The 25520-nt window shown below is 50.6% G+C and overlaps 2 protein-coding genes across 2 annotated transcripts in view; one reads left to right on the top strand and one right to left on the bottom strand.

Annotated features, from left to right (window-relative positions):
• The window catches only part of RCBTB1 (RCC1 and BTB domain containing protein 1), a 31267-nt gene extending 26476 nt beyond the window's left edge, over nucleotides 1–4791 (bottom strand). Inside the window, exon 1 of the mRNA XM_009907023.2 lies at nucleotides 4642–4791. The gene's annotated coding sequence lies outside the window, so the exon portion shown is untranslated. The remainder of the gene's footprint in view (nucleotides 1–4641) is intronic.
• A 10628-nt stretch (nucleotides 4792–15419) lies between these two features.
• On the top strand, nucleotides 15420–16106 carry ARL11 (ADP ribosylation factor like GTPase 11). The gene has a single exon (XM_009907100.2). The coding sequence runs from the start codon at nucleotides 15420–15422 to the stop codon at nucleotides 16023–16025; it is 606 nt and encodes a 201-aa protein (XP_009905402.1). The 3' UTR covers nucleotides 16026–16106.
• The last annotated feature ends 9414 nt before the right edge of the window (nucleotides 16107–25520 follow it).

The raw sequence follows: 25520 nt of genomic DNA on the forward strand, positions 1-25520 counted from the left end.
ATGTTTTTGGGAGAGCAGTTCTGGGGGTTGGGTTGGTTGGGTGGGGTTTGGTTTTGTTTTGAGGGGGGGTTTGGTTGGCTGGGGTTTTTGGTTTGTTTGGGGGCTTTTCTGGCTGGTTGGTTTTGTTTTCAGAAGTGCTGAGGTCTCACTGCAAGCCTGTGTACCAACAATGCAGACAAACCCCAGACCTGTCTCCTTATCAGATTTCATAAGCTTGCTCCAACAAACCCAGCTCTGCTCTGCAGGCACTTCTCTCACTCAAAGCCTAACTTTGCTCTGTTTCACACTTGAAGCAGGCCTTGAAAACATCCAGGCTCCAGACTGCACATCCATAATTCATTGTTTTGTAGAAGAGATTTTGAAAGCCTGCCTGATGCCAAGGCCACTGAGCATTCTACACAGCTAAACAGATCTGAATGCATCTCAAGCCTTCTTAATTTCTAGTCCAATTAGCAACTCAGGCTAGTGAGCTGGGAAGTTTGTTACCTCACTTTGGCAAGTGTTTTAACGTGGGACACTGTTAATCAACTAAAAGGAGAGAGCACTGACTTGTTCTTTTGAGCACAGTGATTAGGAGTCCCTTAAGGCTCCCAGGTGACCTTATTGTGGCCTTCCAGGATCTGAAGGGGGCTACAAGAAGGCTGGGGAGGGACTGCTCAGGATCTCAGGTAGGACTAGGGGGAATGGAATGAAGCTGGAGGTGGGGAGATTGAGGCTGGAGGTGAGGAGGAAGTTCTTCCCCAGGAGAGTGGTGAAGCCCTGGAATGGGTTGTCCAGGGAGGTGGTTGAGGCCCCATCCCTGTTTAAGCCCAGGCTGGATGAGGCTCTGGCCAGGCTGATCCAGTGTGGGGTGTCCCTGCCCATGGCAGAGGGGTTGGAACTGGATGATCCTTGTGGTCCCTTCCAACCCTGCCTGATTCTGTGATTCCATGATTCTGAGTGTCCCCAGGAAAGCAGGGCTCAACCATGCATAACAGTTACTTGGGAGGAAAAAAAGGCATCACTCTGCATGTCCCTGCCCTTCTTCTTCCTCTTCCCCAGCTTTATATGCTAAGCACGATGTCATATGGTACAGAGCACCTCTGTGGTCAGCTGAGGTCAGCTGTCCTGGCCATGCCACCTCCCAGCTTCTTGTGCACTCCCAGCCCACTCGCTGGTGTGGTGCTATGAGAACCAGACCGTGTACTGCTCAGCAGTAACAAAAACATGCCTGTGTTTTCAGCACAAATAAAAACCACAGCCCCATAACACCTGCTGTGAAGAAAACTGACTCTAGCCCAGACAAAACCAGTACAAAACCAGTTACCCCTCCTTTCCTGATCTTTGCACTAGGCCTTCAATCGACTTGGCTTACTTTCCACTACTGTGTGGCTCAGCTAAACACTCCTCTCTGACAAAACCTTTCCAAACACTTCCAAGAGCTATGCAAGTTATGCTGCCTTTCCTACACCTCAGCTGGGTATCTTGGCTGGCTGGCTGCTGGGTGTACATTGAAGCTGCTCTATTACTGCCCCTCCCCAGCTGGGCAGGGGAAAGAAAATCAAACAAAAAGCTCACGGTGATCTGCTCCTCTGTTAACCTCCAGGGGATGCAGAGGGACAGCCTGCCTCACACAGCCTTCACCACAGACTGCAGGAGATTCTCTGCTCCAGTGGCTGAAGCACCTCCCCTTCCTTCTTCCTTGACCTTGGTGTCTGCAGAGCTGCTTTCTCACATACTCTCACTCCTTTCTGGACACAGATGCAGAGCTTTCTCTTTCTTAAATATGTTATCACAGAGGCACCACAACCACTGATGAAGGGCTCAGCCTTGGCCAGCTGCAGGTCTGCTGTGGAGCTGGCTGGCATTTGCTCTATCAGACACAGGGAAAGCTGCTTGCAGCTTCTTACACCACTACAGCAACCCCCTCCCACCCCTCAAAGCTTGTCACACAAACCCAGTACATTTGTCACACAAACTAACACCAGCAGATAAAAGAAAGGCTTTCAAGCACACAAGGCTTTCCAGACATGAGCAGACACCATCAACAGCAGACCTCTCACACCAACCACACTCCAAACTTGATCCTTGTGTAGTATTTGTCTAATCATGGGGAGGAAAGGTGGCCAGACTGCCCCCTGGGCAAATCCTCGCTATGGAAGGCTGCTCCAGGAGCTTCAGTCATGTCACTGCAAGTAGTGGCACAAAGAAACAGCGTCCTTCACTCTCCCTTCCTTTACTGCATCAATAAGGGAGCTCAGGTTATTGTTTACTTTTTCCTGATAATGGCACAGAAGCCTGGCCCCTGCCACTATGCAATCACTGCACCTTAACTGAAAGTTTGCAAGAGCAGCACAGTGGCAAATGGAACAGATGGAGGCAAAGGTAATGAAGTTACTTCAATCTGCACACCAAGAGCTGCCTCAATGCATCACCTCTCAAGCCATTGTGTGCATTCTGCATACAACACTCTGCAACAGGGCAGCAGCCCTTCTAAGGATTATCTGTCACTTAACACAACATTTAGACTTCAAATTCATTACTAGTATGAAAGTCATAAGCACAAACTTGGGGCTCAGCATTTAGAATAGAATAGAATAAACCAGGTTGGGAAAGACCTTTGAGATCATCAAGTCCAACCTATCACCCAGCACCATCTGATCAACTAAACCAAGTGCCTCATCCAGGCTCTTCCTAAACACCTCCAGGGATGGTGACTCCACCACCTCCCTGGGCAGCACATCCCAATGGCCAATCTCTCTTGCTGGGAAGAACTTCTTCCTAACATCCAGCCTAAACCTCCCTAGTCCTAGTGTCCAGTTCTGGGCCCCTCAGTTTAGGAAAGATGTTGAGTTGCTGGAAGGTGTCCAGAGAAGGGCAACAAAGCTGGGGAGGGGTCTGGAGCACAGCCCTGGGAGGAGAGGCTGAGGGAGCTGGGGTTGCTTAGCCTGCAGAAGAGGAGGCTCAGAGGAGGCGTTCTTGCTCTCTACAACTCCCTGAAGGGAGGTTGTAGCCAGGTGGGGGTTGGTCTCTTCTCCCAGGCAACCACCACCAGAACAAGAGGACACAGTCTCAAGCTGTGCCAGGGGAGGTTTAGGCTGGATGTTAGGAAGAAGTTCTTCATAGAAAGGTGATTGGCCATTGGAATGTGCTGCCCAGGGAGGTGGTGGAGTCACCATCACTGGAGGTGTTTAGGAAGAGACAGGATGGGGTGCTTGGTGCCATGGTTTAGTTGATTAGATGGTGCTGGGTGATAGGTTGGACTTGATGATCTCAAAGATCTCTTCCAACCTGGTTAATTCTTTTCTATTCCATTCCATTCCATTCCATTCCATTCCATTCCCTTTTCACTAATTTGCTTTCTAAACAAGTGTGCAGGCCAGCTCTCTGCAGTGCTTGCAGGTGAACATGGATCCCTTCCTTACCCCCCCCCAAGAAAATAACCTACAAAAAACAATAAGAATAAAATTGCAACCTGTGTTTACAAAATGTTTTGTGAAATGATGTTAGACAAAGCTTCACAGAGTTTATAGTTCAGCTAAACAAAGCTTTGCTGCAGAGAACAATAGCACCTAACACAACATCCTACCAGGGAAACAGCACCAATTGTCACTGCAACAAAACAACTACAGTTAGCTCCTCAAAGATTATCTCCTGATTTGCAAAGGCTAATGGGAATACAATCACATGGTTGTTTGCTTCACTCTTTCCTCAGGCTCCAGTGTTGCAGTTTATTCTAGCTGGGCAGACTTACACAGAAACGAAACTGCAAGCTCAGGCCTTCATTTCTCCCATTTGCCTGCAAGAACTATAAGCAGCCCTGAGAACACAAAAGCTGGGCTATCTAGCACATTAGATCCCTTTTCAAGTACATCTCAACCAAGAGAAAGACCCCACATTCTAGATATAACACCAATCTCCCCCATGTTTCCTCAGCTTTTGGGTTTTTAATCTCATATTCCAGCACTAAAAAAAAACCATGGGAACAATACCTACTGTTGACACTGATCAGAGGCATGACCCAAGTGGCATTTCTGCAGCTTTCCCCCTGCCAACAAAAAGATCTTGCAATGCCTTAACTTAACTTTCCTTAGACCTTACACGAGGCAAGATTTCTATGACAAAATCTGTGATCAAACCCCTGCAGGATTTATTATCAGATGCCTTTTATGAGCAAAAGAGAAACCTGCTGGTCTAAGAACTGGCAGCCAGACCTATTTGCTTTGAGAATCCAACTGAAAGAGACAGAAGCAAGCAAAACACACCACACAGAGGAATACCATTGAACACAAAGCTGGTTTAGGCATGCCCAAAAGCAGGATGCAATCATCCACCAACCATAACAAGACAGTAATTACAGAACCATTACTGAAACTTATGAATTCACTCAGGAAAAGATACCTCCTAAAGCAACACCTGTATTTCAGTCTGAGACACAGACTCACAGAATGGAAAAGAGCTCAAAGATCATCAAGTCCAAGCTGTCACCCAAGACCTCATGACTACTAAACCTATATAGATAAGCAAAGGAAAGCACTCATGTTGGGGCTCTAAATACTTATTGCCTCTTCCAAACACTGTTAAAAGACGTTGTGCTCCGATGTTTAGCATCTTTTCCTCCTAACTCCTCCCCCAGCTTTAATGACTTAAAGTCCCTTTTACCTTCAGCCACCAGATGACAACGTGCTTCCCCAAAGAGCTCACTTAAAGTGTCCGAACTGGAGCTCTGAAAGGTCCTTTAAAAGAGTAAACACTCATGTACTAATTTTATGTCGTAGAGCCGTATGGAAAACTGAAGAAAAGCTATTCACAAAGCCCTGTGAAGAAGAAGAAGAAGAAGAAGAAAACAGTCCGAGAATCATAGAATCAATAAGGATGGAACAGACCTCAGAGATCAAGTCCAACCTTATTGAGCTCTTTTGTCGGTAAGCCAGATGCCAGTCCCCAGGCAGCTGACAACAAAGGCAAGGATGAAACGGACCCCCATGAATCAGAGAAAACAAAACGCCACAAAACAAAGCCACAACAGCAAAAAAAAACCCCAAACAAAACCAACCCCCCAAACAACTGTAGCAGCGCACTCAGCTACGCCGAGCAGGAAGAGGCACTTCCAGCTGCGGGGGAGAAATCCACAGGCAGACCAAGAGGAAGCTCCGCCAAGCCGCTCGGTGCGGATCCCCAGCCGAGCCCCCTTCTGATGGGAAGGACCTCTCCTCCTTGGGATGGAGAGCACCCAGCCTCGCATGCCCTCACCAGGGTCTCAGCGGTGCCCCCAGCCCAGCTGCTCCCCCTGCCGACTGCTCCCGCCCACGCCAAGCCGCAAGCCTAACGGAAACGCAAGGAGCGGGAGGAGCCCGCAGCGCGAAGCGGGGGACACGCAGCTACCCGCGCCCAGCGCTCCTCACCCAGCCGCGGCAGCGTCCTCGGGCGGGCTGGGCGCTGCCGCTGCCTCCGAAGGACGCTGGCTGGAGCCGCTGCCCGCACGGCCGTCGGGAGCGCCGCGCGCCGCGCGTCAGAGGGCTGAGGGAGCGCGCGGAGGGCGCAGCGCGCGCGCCGGCCCCGCGCACGTGACTGCGGCGAGCCCGGGAGGAGGCGAGGCCGAGGGAGGGAGGGGGGCGGGGGGGGGGGGGGGGGGGGGGCAGAGAACTGCGTCACGTGACGCACAGCCCCTGGAGGGCCGCCTCCCGCTTGACCGTTCGCGCGCGCCGTGACGTCACCGGCAGTAGGTGGCGCTCCCTCCCTTTCCTCACCGCTTATTGGACGCCGTAAACGGGGCCACGTGGTGACACCCCTACCCTTGCCCCTCTTCCCGCCCCCCATCCCCTCCTCTGGCCTGCCCAGAGGGCGGAGCCGCTGCTGGCGTGGCCTCTGCCCTCCCCGTGCGCTGGGGAGGCAGTGCCGCCCGCCGAGGCTGCCCCCAGCTGACCGCAAGGCCCTCAGCTGCGGCTTCTCTCCTGGCGCAGCTCCCCTGCCCCGGCTGGCGTCCACACAGGCGCTGAAACGCGCCCGGGGGCTTGTCCCGTCGCCCCCTCGCATGAGGCCTCGGGGCGGGACGCCGTGGCCGACAGGGCCTGGCCAGCGGCTCCACGGCCTGGCTTCGCACGGCGGAGTCGCGGCAGGGGCAGACCGATGGCACCGTTCTGCCCCCGCGTCCTCGTCGAAGTTCCCTGCAGCCACCCCTGCCTGCAACCAAACGGAATCCCGCAGGGCTGCGGCAGGACTCTCGCTGGATGTACTCCAGGCTGGCTCCAGAGACGTCTGAAAGCAGCTGCATCTTGGAGGTTGCGTTAGCGGTCTTCTGACAGTCACAATAAAGCCTGCTTTCGATTCAAAGGGGTTTAGCCAGTGTATAAGTACTCGGTAAGAGTTTAGCATTGCCATAATCTTGTCTCTTCCCAGTTCGGCGTCTGTACCTGCAGGTCAAGCAGGACACAGCGCTGTGGAGGCGGATCCAGGAAAGAGAAGATTGAAGACCAGCAGTCCCAAGAGAGCTCTTTTGTTGCACAGTGTTACCAGGAAGTAGCTTCCGTTTTTCTTAGCATTTGCTTCTTTTCCTGGCTGTGGACAGGGTCAGAAGGCAACTGAGATTTGTACTAAGCACAGAGAAGTAAGGAGCTGATCAATCTGAAACCAAGCAGTAGCATAGAGCCCACTGGAAGCGTCACTCTGGATTCAGGGGTAGTAAAATCTAGGAGAAAACTATTTTAGGAATAAAAAGGGGGAAAGAAACATCGATGTCAGCACCCAGGAATCAAGTCTGGATGGGTTGCTCTGAGAAGGAATCAATGATGCTGAAGACATTCTCCCCTGGAATATGAGACATGGAAAGCACAGCAGTAGGTCCAGGGCAAAATGAGATTTTTCCCTGCCAAGTTCCTGCTTACTGTGCTGTTGAGTGACTTTAGCTGGCATCAGGAAGGGACTGCTGAATAGGCTGTGCAAATTCTGGGCCAAGACAAAGAGAAGGCATAAATGAGAAGATAGGTGGACAAGTGTCATCAGAGTCTCCATGGGAAGCTCTGAAAGAGCCAGAATGGGGACATACACAACACTTATTGTCAGCTGTTGTTTGTGTGTCTGCAAAGGCATCATCTGTCAAGGACAAGTGCCTTTCCTGGCATTGCTAGGAAACAGTGCAAAGGGGAAGCTGTGCAAACAGAAGTTTGGTCCCATTCAGTAAAGTAGAACAGACTTGGTGTTAGTTACATTCTGTGGAAACCTAGTAGTTGTGTTGGAACACAAGCACCCAGCCAGCTGCATTTAAGTTTAATAGTTAGCACTAATTCATTTTTGCCACATGCAGTGCATTCTTCAACAGTGGTTGCAGGCAGTTTAGACTGCCCCTGAGCTTTAGAATCAGCTGAAAGAGTTTTAAAAGTGCTCTGTGTGGAGCAGAAGTAATTTTGTACTCTTAGCACTGTGTAGTTTCATTGCTTTTTTCTTTCAGTTTGGCTCTTTGCAAAAGCCAGCAACAGCAAAAAGCAATCCTCCTCATCTTTTTCTAGAGGGAAAAGAGATAGGAAATCTTGCATCTGTCCTGGAAAAAACTCTGAGAGACTGAAAATGCTATTAAAGCTTTAAATAGGCTAAGCAGGGGGGGAAGAAAGAGGCCTGGGGGGTCTTGGGTATACCTTCAGGTGGGGAAAGGGAAAGTGTCAGGAGGCTTTTGGGGTGTGCTGTAGGGGCCTCTCTAAGCTTTGGGACTCTCTTGCCACTATGCTTTGTAGCTTCTGTACAACACTTACTGCTTTCCATTTAAACTTTCCACCACTTTGCAATCCCTTGGTGTGAGTGTCATTCTTTCGCTCCTCTCAAGGGCAGGAGAAGATCTGCCTGGCCTCAGACCAGGACAGCACCTCTTTTGATAACAGTAACAGGTGACTAATGAAGCATTATTCTCAAGCTGGGAATATCTGAGATTCAAAATGGACAACAGCATGGCATGGAATTACACCCCAAAGCCTACAGCAACCTGAATCAGCAGTTTCATTTCTAAGCATAGGTTGTTGAAGCTGGAGATAATGAAGGTGTGTATAACCACAGATAAATCTAATCTCAGGAGAATTTATAGTCTTGGCAATTGTAGATTTTGAAGTCCATTCTGTATCTACAGCTCCACACATGACCACAGTGAAGAATCATGATGGCAGCTCTCAGTGACCTGTTAAAGGATAGTAAAAGAAGAAATCTCTTCAGAGTGTTTCTCTCCTCCTCATTCAGAGTTATTTTTCCCATCCCTTGGCTAACTCTTTTCATTCAAACTGCAGAGACCTGGGGTATGATCCAAGCTAAATCTGAGAGGACAATAATCTGGAGCTGGCCTGCATCAGGAATAGTGTGGCCCAGCAGGAGCAGGGAGCTCATTGTGCCCCTGGACTCAGCACTGGTTAGGCCACACCTTGAGTCCTGTGTCCAGCTCTGGGCCCCTCAATTTAAGAAGGGTATTGAGACACTTGAATGTGTCCAGAGAAGGGCAATGAGGCTGGGGAGAGGTCTCAAGCACAAGTCCTATGAGGAGAGGCTGAGGGAGCTGGGGTTGCTTAGCCTGGAGAAGAGGAGGCTAAGGGGAGACCTTCTTGCTCTTTACAACTCCCTGAAGGGAGGTTGTAGCCAGGTGGGGGTTGGTCTCTTCTCCCAGGCAACCAGCACCAGAACAAGAGGACACAGTCTCAAGCTGTGCCAGGGGAGGTTTAGGCTGGAGGTGAGGAGAAAATTCTTCCCAGAAAGAGTTGGTAGCCATTGGCATGTGCTGCCCAGGGAGGTGGTGGAGTCACCATCACCGGAGGTGTTCAAGAGGGGATTGGATGTGGCACTTGAAGCCATGGTTTAGTTAGTCCTGAGGTGTTGGGTGCTAGGTTGGACTTGATGATCTCTGAGGTCTTTTCCAACCTTATTGATTCTATGATTCTAGATGTCACCTGCAAGTAGTAGGCATTTTATTGCCTTTCTGTCCTGCAGTCCTCACCATCAGCTTTCTATGTTGTGAAAGAACAGGTACACAAAACATAGCCACAGCCCTGGTCCCTTGTTCGGCAAAACCAGTTTCAAAGCGAACCAGCCGCAGAAGGGTGCCACAGGCCTGAGGGCTCCACAGAGGGAAGTCCTGCCCTTAATCCAAGCAGGAGCTCTGATCTGTGTGGTTTGGCAGGGGCTGTTTGAGTCCCATGGAGAGAGGCTCTCCAGTGAGAAACGTGCGGGGCGAGAGTGACACTCGGTGGCCAGCCAGGTAAAATGCAGTTTCTGAACAGCCACAACTTGGTGCTTGGCTTTGTTTATTTTAGTTTTAGGGGTTCGATTATTTGCTTGGGTTTAAGCCTCTTTACCAGGTAGGTAGCAAAGATCAGTTTGTAGTTTTTGTTCTTGTTGATAGAATAGACTGGACTGGACTAGAATTAAGCAGGTTGGAAAAGACCTCTGAGTTCATCAAGTCCAACCTATCACCCAACACCATCTAATCAACTAAACCACGGCACCAAGTGCCTCATCCAGGCTCATCCTAAACACCCCCAGGGATGGTGACTCCACCACCTCCCTGGGCAGCACATCCCAATGGCCAATCTCTCTTGCTGTGAGATAATTTCTGGTATCTTTTTTAATACATTTAATGTATGTTATAAAATGCCCCAAACATGTAAGCCAAGACAAAAGCTAAGAGCAAAGAACCAAACAAAATCTTGCATCCAAAATCTTCGACTCTGAGGGTGAAGAGTGAGGCTCCACTGTTGCTCTGCCACTTGGCAAGTTGTACACAGCACATTTTCAGCACCAAGCTTACATTGTCATTGTAATCCCATTTCTTCCTGTGGAACTGAAATGAGGGGAAGTCCCTTAAGAGGAGCTGGGTTTGTATATTTGTAATGGGTTGGGGCAGATCCCCTCCCCACCACAGGCAGAAATAACGACTCAGGCAAACGGATTGCAAAAGTGATGAAAGTTTAAATAGAAAGCAGTGAATGTTACAGAACACCCAAAGCGCAGTGACAAAGAAAGATCCCATCCCCACCTGAGGGTGCATCCAAAACCCCCAGGGCTCCTTCTTCCCCCTCCCTCTGCTGGGCTAGTCTCAGCTGGCCAGGCCTGAGACTGCCCATCCCCCTGTGGCCTTGGGCCTAATCAGGCCCATGGCCGGGAGATCTCTCCCCCAGTTACCAAGTCTCGGAGAGGGAAGGAAAGAGAGAGTGCCAGACCCCGCACTGGATCTTATAGTGGTGCAAAGAATTATGGTAGGGAATACACAATTTCCTGTGTCCATCCCTCTGGGCTGGACTTCTGGACACAGGAAGTGAATGCACCAGGGGGGCACCCAGCTCAAACTGCAACAATATTGCAAAGCAGAATTTCGAATCAAAGAATCATAGAATCAGTAAGGTTAGAAAAGAACTCAAAGATCATCAAGTCCAACCTGTCACCCAAGACCTCACGACATCCAGGCTAGTCTGAAGATAGGACCTTCCTCAGTGTACCTCCAAGCTGTAGTTTTAACTTCCCATAGAAGGAACAGATAAGGTATTACCTATATTTCACATAGTGGGAGTAGGCAGTGTAGTTAAGCGTCTGCAGGGCTTCCTTGTGATAGCAACAGAAGCAACAGTAACCAACCAACCAAACAAAAACCAGTCCTTGCTTTATAAGCTTATACATTAAACAAATACTGCAATATGTGAGAGGACAGAGTAAATGTAGTTTTGGGGTTGTTTTTTTTGGCACACATAACAGAGAAGGGCAACAAAGCTGGGGAGAGGTTTGGAGCACAGCCCTGTGAGGAGAGGCTGAGGGAGCTGGGGTTGCTTAGCCTGCAGAAGAGGAGGCTCAGGGAAAACCTTCTTGCTCTCTACAACTCCCTGAAGGGAGGCTGTAGCCAGGTGAGGGTTGGTCTCTTCTCCCAGGCAACCAGCACCAGAACAAGAGGACAGATTCTCAAGCTGTGCCAGGGGAAGTTTAGGCTGGAAGTGAGGAGAAAGTTCTTCCCAGCAAGAGAGATTGGCCATTGGGATGTGCTGCCCAGGGAGGTGGTGGAGTCACCATCCCTGGAGGTGTACAAGAGGGGATTGGAGGTGGCACTTGGTGCCATGGTTTATTTAGTCCTGAGGTGTTGGGTGTCAGGTTGGACTTGATGCTCTCTGAGGTCTTTTCCAACCTTATTGATTCTATGATACTTTTGTAACTGTACTCATTTTTTGCCTTTTTGGGGTGTATTATTATGAATTTATTATTCCTTTTCAACTGGAAACATTAATGCAATAATGGATACTAAGGCTTTTCAAGCTGCATTTTAACTAGTTTCTAAGATGAAAACAGGATGTATGGAGTATGTGCTACAGATGGATGTATCAACTAAACTGGGATAGACATCAACTATCAGAGCAGGAGGTAATGAGCAGTCTCAGAAAAGGGAGTGGTTCTATTAGGACAGGTCAGGAAGGTCAAGAAGTTTCAGAGCTCACCCTGTTTTGGTGTATGGCATCACAGCCATGAAGACTATCTTGACAACCATGCTCAAAGTGTCATGGTCCAACCCTGAGATGACATGATCTCTTTAGGAAACCATCAACCACTGGCTCGTTCTCCAAAGGCTGCAGGTCACAGAATCATAGAGTCATGCAATGGCTTGGATTGGAAGGAACCTTTAAAGATCATCTAGTCTAACCCCTCTGCCTTCAGCAGGGATATCTTTCACCAGATCAGGCTGCTCAAAACCCCATGCAACCTGGCCATGAATGCTTCCAGTGAGGGGGCACCCACAACTTCTCTGGGCAACTTCTGCCAGTGTCTTGCCACTTTTATTGTAAAAGATTTCCCCCTAAATCTACCTTCTTTCAGTTTAAAGTCTCATTCTTCTTCCTGCCTGTGTCCCATGGAGTAAGCCCAGTGCTTTGATAGTGAATGTGCTGACTATGGCAAAATTCCAGTTACTGGAGTATTTAGGACATGGAGAGGAGGGAGGCTTTGTGATGAATACCTAGGAAACAGGGGAACAACATGCCTAAGAAACTGACACAAATACATAGAATAGAATACATAGAATAAACCAGGTTGGAAGAGACCTTCAAGATCATCGTGTCCAACCCATCAACCAATCCAACACCGCCCAAGCAACTAACCCACAGCACCAAGCACCCTGTCAAGTCTTCTCCTAAAAACCTCCAGTGATGGCGACTCCACCACCTCCCCAGGCAGCCCATTCCAATGTGCAATCACTCTTTCTGTATAGAACTTTTTTCTAACATCCAGCCTGAATCTCCCCTGGCGCAGCCTGAGACTGTGTCCTCTTGTTCTGGTACTGCTTGCCTGGGAGAAGAGACCAACATCCGTCTGTCTACAACCTCCCTTCAGGTAGTTGTAGAGAGTAATAAGGTCACCCCTGAGTCTCCTCTTCTCCAGGCTAAGCAACCCCAGCTCCCTCAGCCTCTCCTCGTAGGGCTTATGTTCCAAACCCCTCACCAACTTTGTTGCTCTTCTCTGGACTCGTTCCAGCAAGTCAACATCCTTCCTAAACTGAGGGGCCCAGAACTGGACACAGTACTCGAGGTGCGGCCTAACCAGTGCAGTGTACAGGGGCAGAATGACCTCCCTGCTCCTGCTGGCCACACTGTTCCTGATGCAGGCCAGGATGCCATTGGCCCTCTTAGCTGCCTGGGCACACTGCAGGCTCATGTTCAGCCTACCATCAACCAGCACCCCCAGGTCCCTCTCTGCCTGGCTGCTCTCCAGCCACTCTGACCCCAGCCTGTAGCACTGCATGGGGTTGTTGTGGCCAATGTGCAGAACCTGGCACTTGGATGTGTTCAATCTCCTGCCCTTGGACTCTGCCCATCTGCCCAGCCTGTCGAGGTCCCTCTGCAGAGCCTCTCTACCCTCCAGCAGATCAACTCCTGCCCCCAGCTTGGAATCCTGTGAAATTGCAACTGGAATTAGTGGCCACTGGCTTTGCCCCTGTGAAACACAAGGCAGGAACATTAGTTCTGCCCACGTAAGATGTAGCTGGAGTAGGGGCTGTGCTCGTCTCTCAGCACAATTCCTGAATTATTTAGCAGACAGCCTCTTTGCTCCAGCAACAGGCTCACTCAGAGCTCATCTCATCTGCTTTTACTTTCTTTCCTTTCATTCCTCCTCAAGCAGCCTTGCAATTGCTCCCCATGTATTATGTATTGGAAAGGCTCTGCTTTTATAACGTGGCCGTGGGGGGAACAGGCGCTGTAGGCACAGTCTGCACCCCAACTTTAGAATGATTGGTAGGAAGAGGAGAAGATAGGCTGCACTTCAGTACAGAGGGGAGGAGAATGGAAAGAAGTATATACATTTATACATATACATATATAAATACACACACTGGCATCTATTTGCCCATTAACTACTCTGCTCTGTGCCACAGAAACCCTGAATGCAGTCTGCAGTAACACTGTGCCCTAGTGCTGTTCTTCATTCTGGCTTTAGTTCTTTTTCTTGCTTTCTTTTTTTCTCTCTTCTTTTCCAGAAGCAGAATACAGAATATACCAGGTTGGAAAGGACCTTTGAGATCATCCAGTCCAACCTATCACCCAACACCATCTGATCAACTAAACCATGGCACCAAGCGCCCCATCCAGTCTCCTCCAGGGATGGTGACTTCACCACCTCCCTGGGCAGCACATCCCAATGGCCAGTTTCTCTTGCTGGGAAGAACTTCTTCCTAACATCCAACCTAAACCTTCCCTGGCTTACCTTGAGACTGTGTCCTCTCATTCTGTCACAGGTTGTCTGGGAGAATCCTGTGCAATCCTTTGCAACCCTGTGCAGTCTGTCTGGGCTGGATGCAGTGTTTTAGAATAGAATAGAATAGAATTAACCAGGTTGGAAGAGACCTTCGAGATCATCGTGTCCAACCTATCATCCGACACCACCCAATCAACTAAACCATGCAACCAAGCACCCTGTCAAGCCTCGCCCTGAACACCCCCAGCGCCGGCGACCCCACCACCTCCTCAGGCAGCCCATTCCAATGGGCAATCACTCTCTCTGTGTAGAACTTCTTCCTAACCTCCAGCCTAAACCTCCCCTGGCACAGCCTGAGACTGTGCCCTCTTGTTCTGGTACTGGTTGCCTGGGAGAAGAGACCAACCTCCGCCTCACTACAACCCCCCTTCAGGTAGTTGTAGAGAGTTTTGTTTCTCGTTCATCTTCCTTTCTTTTAAAGAGGGGAAAATTGACACACCTCACCCCTGAGGTAAGAAATATGCTGCTCCCTAGTCACTGACCAGACAGTCCCTGCTGAGCTTCACCCCCAGCAATGCTGTCTTACAACACAAAGGTGTTAGGCAGAGATTATTGCTGAGGAAACTCTACCTGCTGCGAGTGCATGGAAGTCCTTCTTTAGCCTCAAATAAAGGCAGCTGGAGCGCAGCTGTGCTTTAACGCCATGACAGGCGGTTTACAGCTGTGTTCAGCTCTGCTTGCCTCTGAGCAGCCTTTTAGGAGCTAACCCCAACCAATAAAGAAGGCTAACACTGGCATTGCTGGGGCTGTGCTTGGCTGCCTTCAGCTCTTGCACAAGCGACTCTGTGAGCTGTCTCAGAGGCACATTTCTGCCTCTGGAGTGTAAAGCTCAAGTGGTGGTGTCTCCTTCAACATTTTTTCCTTCTTTTAAGGACTTTTTTCCCCCCCCACTCAGCCACAGAGAACCGACTTTCATTCACTTACAAAGGTTATAGTGCAGTCAATACTTTGATGTGAAGACTGTTGTAGATTTTCACCCCAGGGAAGGCCTTTTGAGTAGCTGTATTTCAACCAGACCTCAAAGAAACCCCAACCACGCTTTGCGTGCATTTGTTGACGCTGTTGTCGTTGCTGTCTGTGTGGCAGCTCGTGGAAGCTGATGCTACAGAGATTGGGTTTGTACCCTTTACCATAAGACTGGCAGGAAACTTGTCAGTTGTCTTGTTGCCCATGTTTAGAGCCACACCCTCAAGCTGTGATTCAGCACATTCCCAGAGTAACCCCGCTCTGAAACCCAGGTTCCTCCTTCTCCTGTCCGGCTGGGGGGTGGATTTCCCCTGCAGAAGCCAATGAACAAGAGCTCACTTATTGCTCTACGTGGTGAGGAGGAAACTTGCTCCACCATCTCCCCACCTCTTCCTGCACAGTGTTTCTGCTCCTTTGCACCAATCGCTTCGGGTTGCAGATGCAACTGGAAGCGAGCGGCAGCGGAGCTGGGGCACAGCAAGTGTTGTTCCGAGCGGCGCTCCCTGGCTCTGCTCCACGCCTCCTGAACAACAGCTCTCGCCTCACTTCAGCCACGAGGAGAAGCAGAAGCAAGCTGCCTGTGTCTGTCTTCAACAGACCTAAGGTGCTGTCTCGGAGAGGCAGGGCTGAGCACGCTGTGATTCACTGACGCGAACCGACGCTCGCTTGGGGGGGGTTTGGCTTGGATGCAATTTTTGTGCCACGCTTGAGGCAGCATCTTGATGGGGAAGCTGATCTCCAAAGGCCAGCGCAAAAGAGATGCTCGAGTTGTCATGCTGGGGCTCGACTTTGCTGGCAAGTCCACCATTCTGTACAAACTGAAGAGAGGCCAGGCTGTGGAGACCTGCCCGACGGTGGGCTTCAACGTGGAGTCTCTGCAAACACCCTGCCGCCTGCCCTTCAACCTGTGGGACGTTGGCGGCCAGGTGAGCCTGCGGGCAAGCTGGCCCGACTACCTGGAAGACATCAGCATCCTCATCTTCGTGCTAGACAGCGCAGACACGGCCCGGCTGCCGGAGGCGACAGCAGCCCTGGAGGAAGCCCTGAGCCACCCCAGCATGGCTGGCGTCCCTGTCCTGCTGCTGGCCAACAAGCAGGAGCTTCCAGGAGCGCTGGCTCCCACCGAGCTGGGGGAGCGGCTGCAGCAGGGGCGGCTGGTGGACCACCGGTGGGTGCTCCAGGGGTGCAGCGCTTACACCGGCCAGGGACTGCAGGAAGCCCTGGCTAGCCTAGGAGAGCTGCTGCGAGACCTGGGGCAGAGCTGCCCGCCCCAAGAGCAGCCCCTCACAGGGGCAGCGGGGAGGAGGCAAGCTCCAGAGCAAACCTGAACCTGAAACGGACTCTGCCCACTCATCGCTGCCAGCTCCACTTGTTGCAGAGGATCTCAGCCTCCAGGTACCCCTGAAAGGGAGCAGAGTTGCACCAGGCAAACACACAGCCACTCCTCACTGAAACCCACCAGGAAGAACCCTGAGCAGAACTCCCACCCTGGAGCATTTTTGGCCCCATCTCTTGGACTGCATCTTGGACTGCTGTCACCAGGCTCTGCTCATTCATTGTGTCTGTGTCCATTGCATTCTGCAGGGATGATTTTAGCCACAGCAATATATATTGTGACAGAGAAGTGCACAAGCCCTGTGAGGCGAGGCTGAGGGAGCTGGGGTTACTTAGCCTGGAGAAGAGGAGGCTCAGGGAGACCTTATGGCTGGCTACAACTACCTGAAGGGAGGTTGTAGCCAGGTGGGGGTTGGTCTCTTCTCCCAGGCAACCAGCACCAGAACAAGAGGACACAGTCTCAAGCTGTGCCAGGGGAGGTTTAGGCGGGATGTTAGGAAGAAATTCTTCCCAGCAAGAGAGATTGGCCATTGGAATGTGCTGCCCAGGGAGGTGGTGGAGTCACCATCACTGGAGGTGTTTAGGAAGAGCCTGGATGAGGCACTTGGTGCCATGGTTTAGTTGATTAGGTGGTGTTGGGTGCTAGGTTGGACTGGATGATCTCGAAGGTCCTTTCCAACCTGGTTAATTCTATTCTAGTCTAGTCTTGTCTAGTCTTTCTGTTTGGGACAGAAGAGGTTTTCATCTCTCTGTGGCTGCTAGCCCAGATGCAGCTATCCTGACAGAGTGATCCTCACAGTGGGGTGTTTGAACATGCCCTGTACCACTTCTCTCCCATGTTCACCAGCTGAAAAAGCAGCAGCTGCTAAAGGATAGTGGCTGAACTGGAGCAGTGTAAGCACAGGACTTTGAATAGCCAGGAGCTCATTGGTTATAGTTTGGCATCTACAGGTACAGTCTTCAAACCAGTTAGGATTTGATGGTGTAATGAAGGTTCAAGGATGTTCATGTGCTTATTTCTGCATTTCTTGGTTTGGATCTTTCTTTTCCATTCATTGTTTCTATCCAATACTGATCTTGTGAAAATCATACCCCATTTTCCTTGGATTATATTTAAATATAAAGTAATGCAGCCTGACTTCTAGATGCTTGGAAACACATCTGCATGGCCAGTCTGTATCTCTGCATATCCTCGTGGTGGTCTGACCAGCAAAGACAGAGCCCCACTTCTCAGATGTGTCCAGTTCTGGGCCCCTCAATTGAAGAAGGATATTGAGACACTTGAAGGTGTCCAGAGAAGGGCAGAAAAGCTGGGGAGTGGTCTGGAGCACAGCCCTGTGAGGAGAGGCTGAGGGAGCTGGGGTTGCTTAGCCTGGAGAAGAGGAGGCTTAAGGGAGACCTTCTTGCTCTCTCCAACTCCCTGAAGGGAGGTTGTAGCCAGGTGGGGGTTGGTCTCTTCCCTCAGGCAAGCAGCACCAGAACAAGAGGACACAGTCTCAAGCTGCACCAGGGGAGGTTTAGGCTGGAGGTGAGGAGAAAGTTCTTCCCAGCAAGAGAGATTGGCCATTGGGATGTGCTGCCCAGGGAGGTGGTGGAGTCACCATCCCTGGAGGTGTTCAAGAGGGGACTGGATGTGGCACTTGAAGCCACGGTTTAGTTAGTCCTGAGGTGTTGGGTGCTAGGTTGGACTTAATCTCTGAGGTCTTTTCCAACCTTCTTGATTCTATGTTTTGAAACTGGATGAGACCACACTACAGGCAATGATTGGTAGCCATGGACACCTATGGGCACATTCAGGTTGGTAACCAAAGGGCTCTCCACACTCACCTGCATCCAGGGCAGCCAAATGCTCTTGGCAGCTCATGACCCAGGTTCCTTGTTGCAGTGACAGTCCTTGCTCAGTCCTGCTTAACCTACCACTGGAAAGACCTGTGTTCCTGAGGGCTTCCTCTACACAGGAAGGTGTAGCTTCTGTTCTGCAGAGTTACAATTCAGAAACCTAGACATTTCATAGCAGCTGGCAGCAGCCTTGCAGTCACAGACCCTGGTTCTCATGGGGGTTTTTACCAACCAGATACTTGCTGGAATACCGACTCAGCCAGCCAGCCACAGTCCAGAAAGTTCCTCCAGTGCATTGGTGATAACTTATTGATGCAAATGGTGGAGCAGCCAATTAGGAGAAGAGCAGGAGAACCTCAAGAAGTTCAATAAGGACAAGTGCAGGGTCCTGCATCTGGGGAGGATTAACAACAGGCATCAGTACAGGCTAGGGGCTGCCCTGCTGGAAAGCAGCTCCACAAAGACCTTGGAGTGCTGGTGGACAGCAAGTTCTCCATGGGACAACAATGTGCCCTTGTGGCCAAGAGAGCCAATGGGATCCTGGGGTGCATCAAGACAAGTGTGTCCAGCAGCTCTAGGGAGGTTCTTCTGCCCCTCTGCTCTGCCCTGGTGAGACCATGCTGGAATACTGTGTCCAGTTATGGGCTCTCCAGTTCAAGAGAGACAGAGACCTGCTGGAGAGAGTCCAAGAGAGAGCCACAAGGATGATTAGGGAACTTGAGCACCTCCCCTATGAAGAGAGGCTGAGAAACCTGGGGCTGTTTAGTCTTGAGAAGAGAAGACTGAGAGGAGATCTCACCAATGTGTATAAACATCTGAGGGGGGAGTGTCAAGTGGAGGGGGGCAAGCTCTTTTCAGTGGTGTGCAATAATAAGACAAGAAACAACAGGTTCAAGCTTGAACACAGAAGATTTCAGCTCAACATGAGGAGAAACTTCTTTACAGTGAGGGTGAAGGAGCACTGGAACAGACTCCCCAGGGAGTGTGTGGAGTCTTCTTCTCTGGAGACTTTCAAAACCCACCTGGATGCACTCCTGTGCAGACTACCCTAAGTGATCCAGCTTTGGCAGGGGGGTTGGACCCAATAACCTCTGGAGGTCCATTCCAACCTCTAATGTACTGTGATACTGTTACTGGACCTGGTACTCACCAACAAGGAGGGTCTGGTTGAAGCAGAGAAGGATGAGGGCAGCCTTGGCTGTTGTGATGGTGGAGTTCAGGATCTTGTGTGGTAGGAACAGAACATCAAGCAGGATCACAACCTTGGACTTCAGCAGGGGAAATCTGGCCTTGTCAAGCAATTTCTAGGGGAAATCTCATGGAACAAGGTACTAGAAGGCAAAGGGGACATGGTAGCTGGTTAATATTCAAGGACCACTTCTTCCAAGCTCCAGATCACAGCATTCCAACCAGCAGGGAATCGAGAAAGAGAGCCAGGAGACCTGCATGGTTGAGTAGAGAACTGCTGAGCAAAGCCAAGTGGAAGATGAGAGTCTACAGATCATGGAAGGAGGGGCAGGCCACTTGGGAGGAATATTAGAATAGAATAGAATAGAATAGAATAGAACAGAACAGAACAGAACAGAACAGAACAGAATATAGACCAGACCAGACCAGACCAGGTTGGAAAAGACCTCAGAGATCATCAAGTCCAACCTATCACCCAACACCATCTAATCAACTAAACCATGGCACCAAGTGCCTCATCCAGGCTCTTCCTAAACACCTCCAGGGATGGTGACTCCACCACCTCCCTGGGCAGCACATCCCAATGGCCAATCTCTCTTTCTATAAAGAACTTCTTAGGGAGGCAACTAGGGAGGCTAAGGCCTCCTTGGAATTCAACCTTGGATGGGAGGTCAGGGATAACAGAAAGCCCTTCTTCAAATACATGGCAGGAAAAACTAACACCAGAGGCAAAGTGTGCCTACTGCTGAACAAGGTGGGTGCCTTGGTGACAGAGGACACAAAGGTGGCACAGTTACTAAATGCCTGTGAGTGTTTTTTAAGCCCTTTCAAGAGCAAAAATAGCAGCAAATAGAGGGAACCACCACCCCTTAGTAGGTATCATCAATTAAAAACTGAAATGGTGAGGCAGGAGGTACAGAAGAAGGAGTTGTTTTGGCAGTGGGAAGCCTGAATGCCTGACACTGGTGAAGCAACATCCTGGTTACTGAAAGTGTTCTCACTTCCCCTGAAGCAGTAATTTGGCAAAATACCCCATCTCATGGGGCAGCATGTGATTTACCACCCTTGTGTTCTGGAATGAGGCTTTTCTAGATGTTGCTTCTGAAATACACAGAATAGAATTAACCAGGTTGGGAAAGACCTTTGAGTTCATCCAGTCCAACCTAGCACCCAACACCATCTAATCAACTAAACCATGGCACCAAGTGCCTCATCCAGGCTCTTCCTAAACACCTCCAGGGATGGTGACTCCACCACCTCCCTGGGCAGCACATCCCAATGGCCAATCTCTCTTGCTGGGAAGAACAACTTCTTGACATCCAGCCCAAACTTCCCCTGGCACAGCTTGAGACTGTGTCCTCTTGTTCTGGTGCTGGTTGCCTGAGAGAAGAGACCAACCCCCACCTGGCTACAACCTCCCTTCAGGGACATGGAGAGAGCAAGAAGGTCTCCCCTGAGCCTCCTCTTCTGCAGGCTAAGCAACCCCAGCTCCCTCAGCCTCTCCTCACAGGGCTGTGCTCCAGACCCCTCCCCAGCTTTGTTGCCCTTCTCTGGACACCTTCCAGCAACTCAACATCTTTCCTAAACTGAGGGGCCCAGAACTGGACACAGGACTCAAGGTGTGGCCTAACCAGTGCTGAGTCCAGGGGCACAATGACTTCCCTGCTCCTGCTGGCCACACTGTTCCTGATGCAGGCCAGGATGCCATTGGCCTTCTTGGCCACCTGGGCACACTGCTGCCTCATGTTCAGCTATCATCAACCAGTCCCCCCAGGTCCCTTTCTGCCTGGCTGCTCTCAGCCACTCTGCCCCCAGCCTGCAGCACTGCATGGGGTTGTTGTGGCCAGTGTGTAGAACTTGGCACTTAGATGTGTTCAATCTCCTGCCCTTGGACTCTGCCCTCTGTCCAGCCTCTCAAGGTCCCTCTGCACAGCTCTCCTACTTGAAGAATGCTTGAAGGCCATTCACCCAACAGTCCTGAAATGCTTCAGTGTCAAAATTCCTGCCTAGTTCAAAGGGAGCAGCATGGAGGTTTGCAGGAAGAGGCCCCTCTAAGGAGGGAAGTTTGTTACCTCTTTGTCTTGGTAACTCTACAGGAGAGCTGCTGCCACACAGAGTGGTAGCAATTAGTCCCTTACACATCTGTGCTTTGGGACTCCAGCCAGGAGGGCACCCTCAGAATTTCCATCTTCCTGAGTATGTGACAGATGTCACAGCCCCTGCACAGAGGGCTAGGATCACACAGCTTCTCTCTTAGGATCAGGCAAAAGAAAAATCCTTAGGATACTTCTTTGGTTTAGGTTCCTCACAAATCTGAAGTATCATCTGGGGTTTTGCCCCCAGAGCACACTCTGGTTGCTTAAGCTTTGCTTTTTAGCAGCTTCTCTGGTTGCTAAGTTTAGCCACTTGCTATCCCTGATGCTGCTTTTCTCCAAGCCAAAAGGAGAAGTTAGGAGCAGCAGGCTGCTCCTCTTTTGTTTCCTTCTTTTGTTTTGCTTTTCTTTTCAGCAACAAGTATTGATTTGGCTCTCTTTCTAAAGGAAAGGCACTGCCTGTTGCACTGCTGGGTTTTTCTCCCCCTTAACCACTGTTATAACTTGCAGCTTGCCTCCAGAAGCTGCTAGTAGCTTCCTACAGCTCCATCAGCTCTCTTTGATTGCCCTGGTTAGGATTTAGTTGCTAATGTGCTCTGCTTTTCCATGATCTTGAATTTAGTGGTTATGAGCTAAATGTCCTACACATTGGCCACAACAACCCCAGGCAGTGCTACAGGCTGGGGTCAGAGTGGCTGGAGAGCAGCCAGGCAGAAAGGGACCTGGGGGTACTGGTTGACAGCTGGCTGAACATGAGCCCCTCATCCAGTAAAGATATTGAATGGGACTGGGCCCAGCACTGATCCCTGGGGGACACCACTAGTGACTGGCTGCCAGCTCCTGTGGCTTCTCTGATGGGTTTCACCACAGTCCTGCTGAAGGGCCTGAGATCAGAGGGTAACCCTGCAATTCCAGACCTGCAGGGTGAGGGCATGAATGACTGCCAGTGAACTATTTAAAGAGGGAACAGGCAGCCACAGGGCACATGAGAGGCAGCTGTGACCAGCTGTAATGCTGGGAGAAGAGTGTCAGAGCAGCAGCCAGGGACCTGGGAAATGTCTGAAGGAAGAAAGGTCAAGAAGAACATTTTACAGAGCTAAGAAGAGCTTTCTTCTGCACCAAAAGAAAATAAGTAAGGGGGCTCTTTAAAAGGAGGGGGGGGGGGGGCCTCACTGTAGGAGACAGGTTGTATAAGGCAGTGGAATGTCTGAATCCTTGCTTTAATACACCTAATGGCTTTAAATCAATTTCTTCCTCTTAAAGCAGCCCTGAAATAGCAGCTATAAATATTCAGCACCTAACTCACAGGGAAAAAAAGCCAAGGAACAAAACCACATGTGATGCCACTTCTTAAAAACCCAATTAATGCCCTTGCCAAATGGAATTAAAAACCAGCCATGCAATTATGACTAAGACAAATGACAAAGTACAGCCAGAGACATTACAGCCCTCCAGGGGTTAATGAGCTGGCACTTAAACTTTCTGATGCTTGGGTTTTCCATGATGCATTTACCTGAGTCACAGCCCTGAGCTTGCCATCCAGATACTGTTAAGAGCACCAGGTGAAGGCTGGCATTTGGGTCAGGACCTCAGTCATGCATCCATGGCTAGACAGCATCAGCCCCTCACCTTGTACTGTACACAATGAGAACTGTATTAGAATAGAGTAGAGTAGAGTAGAATAGAATAGAGTAGGATAGAGTAGGGTAGAGTAGGGTAGAGTAGGGTAGAGTAGAATAAACCAGGTTGGAAGAGACCTTTGAGATCATCGAGTCCAACCTCTCACCCAACACCACCTAATCAACTAAACCATGGCACCAAGCACCCCATCCAGTCTCTTCCCAAACACCTCCAGTGATGGTGGCTCCACCACCTCCCCAATTCTTGCAAAAGGAAAAATAATTGGCCAGCTGTTGTGAAAGGTGATGCTGACTCAGACCCCAGCAAGTGTGCCCCCCTCTGCTCACACCCCTGCTTGCCTCTCTGTAGTTAGACCAGAAGCATAAACCTTTGCTCCAGCCCAGTCCAACATCTGTCACCCCCAAAGCTCTAATGCTTTCAAATCATGCTGGTACCATTATGGTCTTGTCTGCCAATTGCTGAGAGAAACATCTTGCTAGAGCTCCCAGAGCTCAACATGAGGCAGCAGTGTGCCCATGCACCCAAGAGGGCCAATGGCATCCTGGCCTGTATCAGGAACAGTGTGGCCAGCAGGAGCAGGGAGGTCATTCTGCCCTGTGCTCAGCACTGGTTAGGCCACACCTTGAGTGCTGTGTCCAGTTCTGGGCCCCTCAGTTTAGGAAAGATACTGAAACACTTGAACGTGTCCAGAGAAGGGCAACAAGGCTGGGGAAAGGTCCTGAGCACAGCCCTGTGAGGAGAGGCTGAGGGAGCTGGGGTTGCTTAGCCTGGAGAAGAGGTCACTCCAGGGCTGGAGCAGCAGTCCAGCACCACACCAGTTGTAAGATGAGTGTGCAGCATACACAGAATCACAGAATCATAGAATCAACCTCACCTCCAGCCTAAACTTCCCCTGGCACAGCTTGAGACTGTGTCCTCTTGTTCTGCTGCTGCTTGCCTGGGAGACCAACCCCCACCTGGCTACAACCTCCCTTCAGGGAGTTGGAGAGAACAAGAAGGTCTCCCCTGAGCCTCATCTTCTGCAGGCTAAAACACCCCCAGCTCCCTCAGCCTCAGAGTGGAGCTTTCACAAGGTCAGAGAAGCAGCTTCCCCCTCCTCCTGGGGAAAGCTCAGTGTGGAATGTTAGACTGCTCCTGGGGATGCCCCATTTCTGCCAGATGGGATGGGCCCAGCAGCAGCAAGGCAAGGGAAGCTCATCAAGAAAGAGCAGGTTTTGGGTTGCAACCCTGGAATAGTGGTCTCCAGAGCTGCCCCAGGAGGGATAGAGACAATGTTCACCATACCCCCAAGAACAAAGCAGCTCTTCAAAGGCAGTACATGGGAAGGACCAGGAGGGCTGGGGACATCCTGGTGGAGATGGCTGCAGGCAGCCACAGGGCTTTGGGCAATATAAATGCACCATGACCCAGCAGGAAGGCACTGGCTTGGCCCCTTGGTGCCCCTTGGGCTCTCTCCCTTAGTGAGAGCTTTACCCTCATGCATTTTCTCCCTCAGAGGAAGCACTTGTGACTGACCTCAGGCAGATCTGTCTTTCACAAAGAAAACTGCCCCACTATTTTGCTTGTTTTCTCTAGCCTCTCTTCATCCCATGTAAAAAAAATTGCTCACGTTGCCATCTATCTGCCCAGCACCATCAGCACAGGCAACAAATGGCTTTGCTGGTCCCTCTCCTTGCAGAGATGAAGACTTCATTAGCTGCCTCCACCATTGCATGGAAAATCATGGGCCACTGCTGACAGGGAAGCACTAATGCAGGAAAATGCAGGAGAACAGGTCCCTGCCACATTAACTCTGTGAAAGATCAGAGCCTCAGCCAGAGAAGCCAAAAATGCCACAGACTGGCTTATGGCAGGCTGTGTCTGTGTCCTCGGGGCTGGCTGTGGCTTGCCCTGCTTTTGCCTGTCACTTCCATCTCATCACCAGCAGCCTGCTGAGATGCAGTGCCCCTGTACTCTGCACTGGTTAGGCCACACCTTGAGTCCTGTGTCCAGTTCTGGGCCCCTCAGTTTAAGAAGGACCTCGAGACACTTGAAGGTGTCCAGAGAAGGGCAACAAGGCTGGGGAGAGGCCTTGAGCACAGCCCTGTGAGGAGAGGCTGAGGGAGCTGGGGTTGCTTAGCCTGGAGAAGAGGAGGCTCAGGGGAGACCTTCTTGCTCTCTACAACTCCCTGAAGGGAGGTTGTAGCCAGGTGGGGGTTGGTCTCTTCTCCCAGGCAACCAGCACCAGAACAAGAGGACACAGTCTCAAGCTGCACCAGGGGAAGTTTAGGCTGGAGGTGAGGAGAAAGTTCTTCAGAGTCGTTAGCCTTTGGAATGTGCTGCCCGGGGAGGTGGTGGAGTCACTGTCCCTGGAGGTTTTCAAGAAGGGACTGGATGTGACACTTGGTGCCATGGTTTAGTCATGAGGTCTGTGGTGACAGGTTGGACTTGATGATCTTCGAGGTCTCTTCCAACCTTGGTGACTCCGTGATACTGTGATACCTCCAGTGATGGTGACTCCACCACCTCCCTGGGCAGCACATCCCAATGGCCAATTACTCCTTCTGGGAAGATTTTTTTCCTAACATCCAACCTAAACCTCCCCTGGTGCAGCTTGAGATTGTGTCCTCTTGTTCTGGTGCTGGTTGCCTGGGAGGAGACCAACCCCCACCTGGCTACAACCTCGCTTCAGGGAGTTGTAGAGAGCAAGAAGGTCTCCCCTGAGCCTCCTCTTCTCCAGGCTAAGCA

The sequence above is a fragment of the Dryobates pubescens genome, chromosome 7 (assembly GCF_014839835.1).
Source record: "Dryobates pubescens isolate bDryPub1 chromosome 7, bDryPub1.pri, whole genome shotgun sequence".
In the NCBI taxonomy this organism is placed as follows: Eukaryota; Metazoa; Chordata; class Aves; order Piciformes; family Picidae; genus Dryobates; species Dryobates pubescens.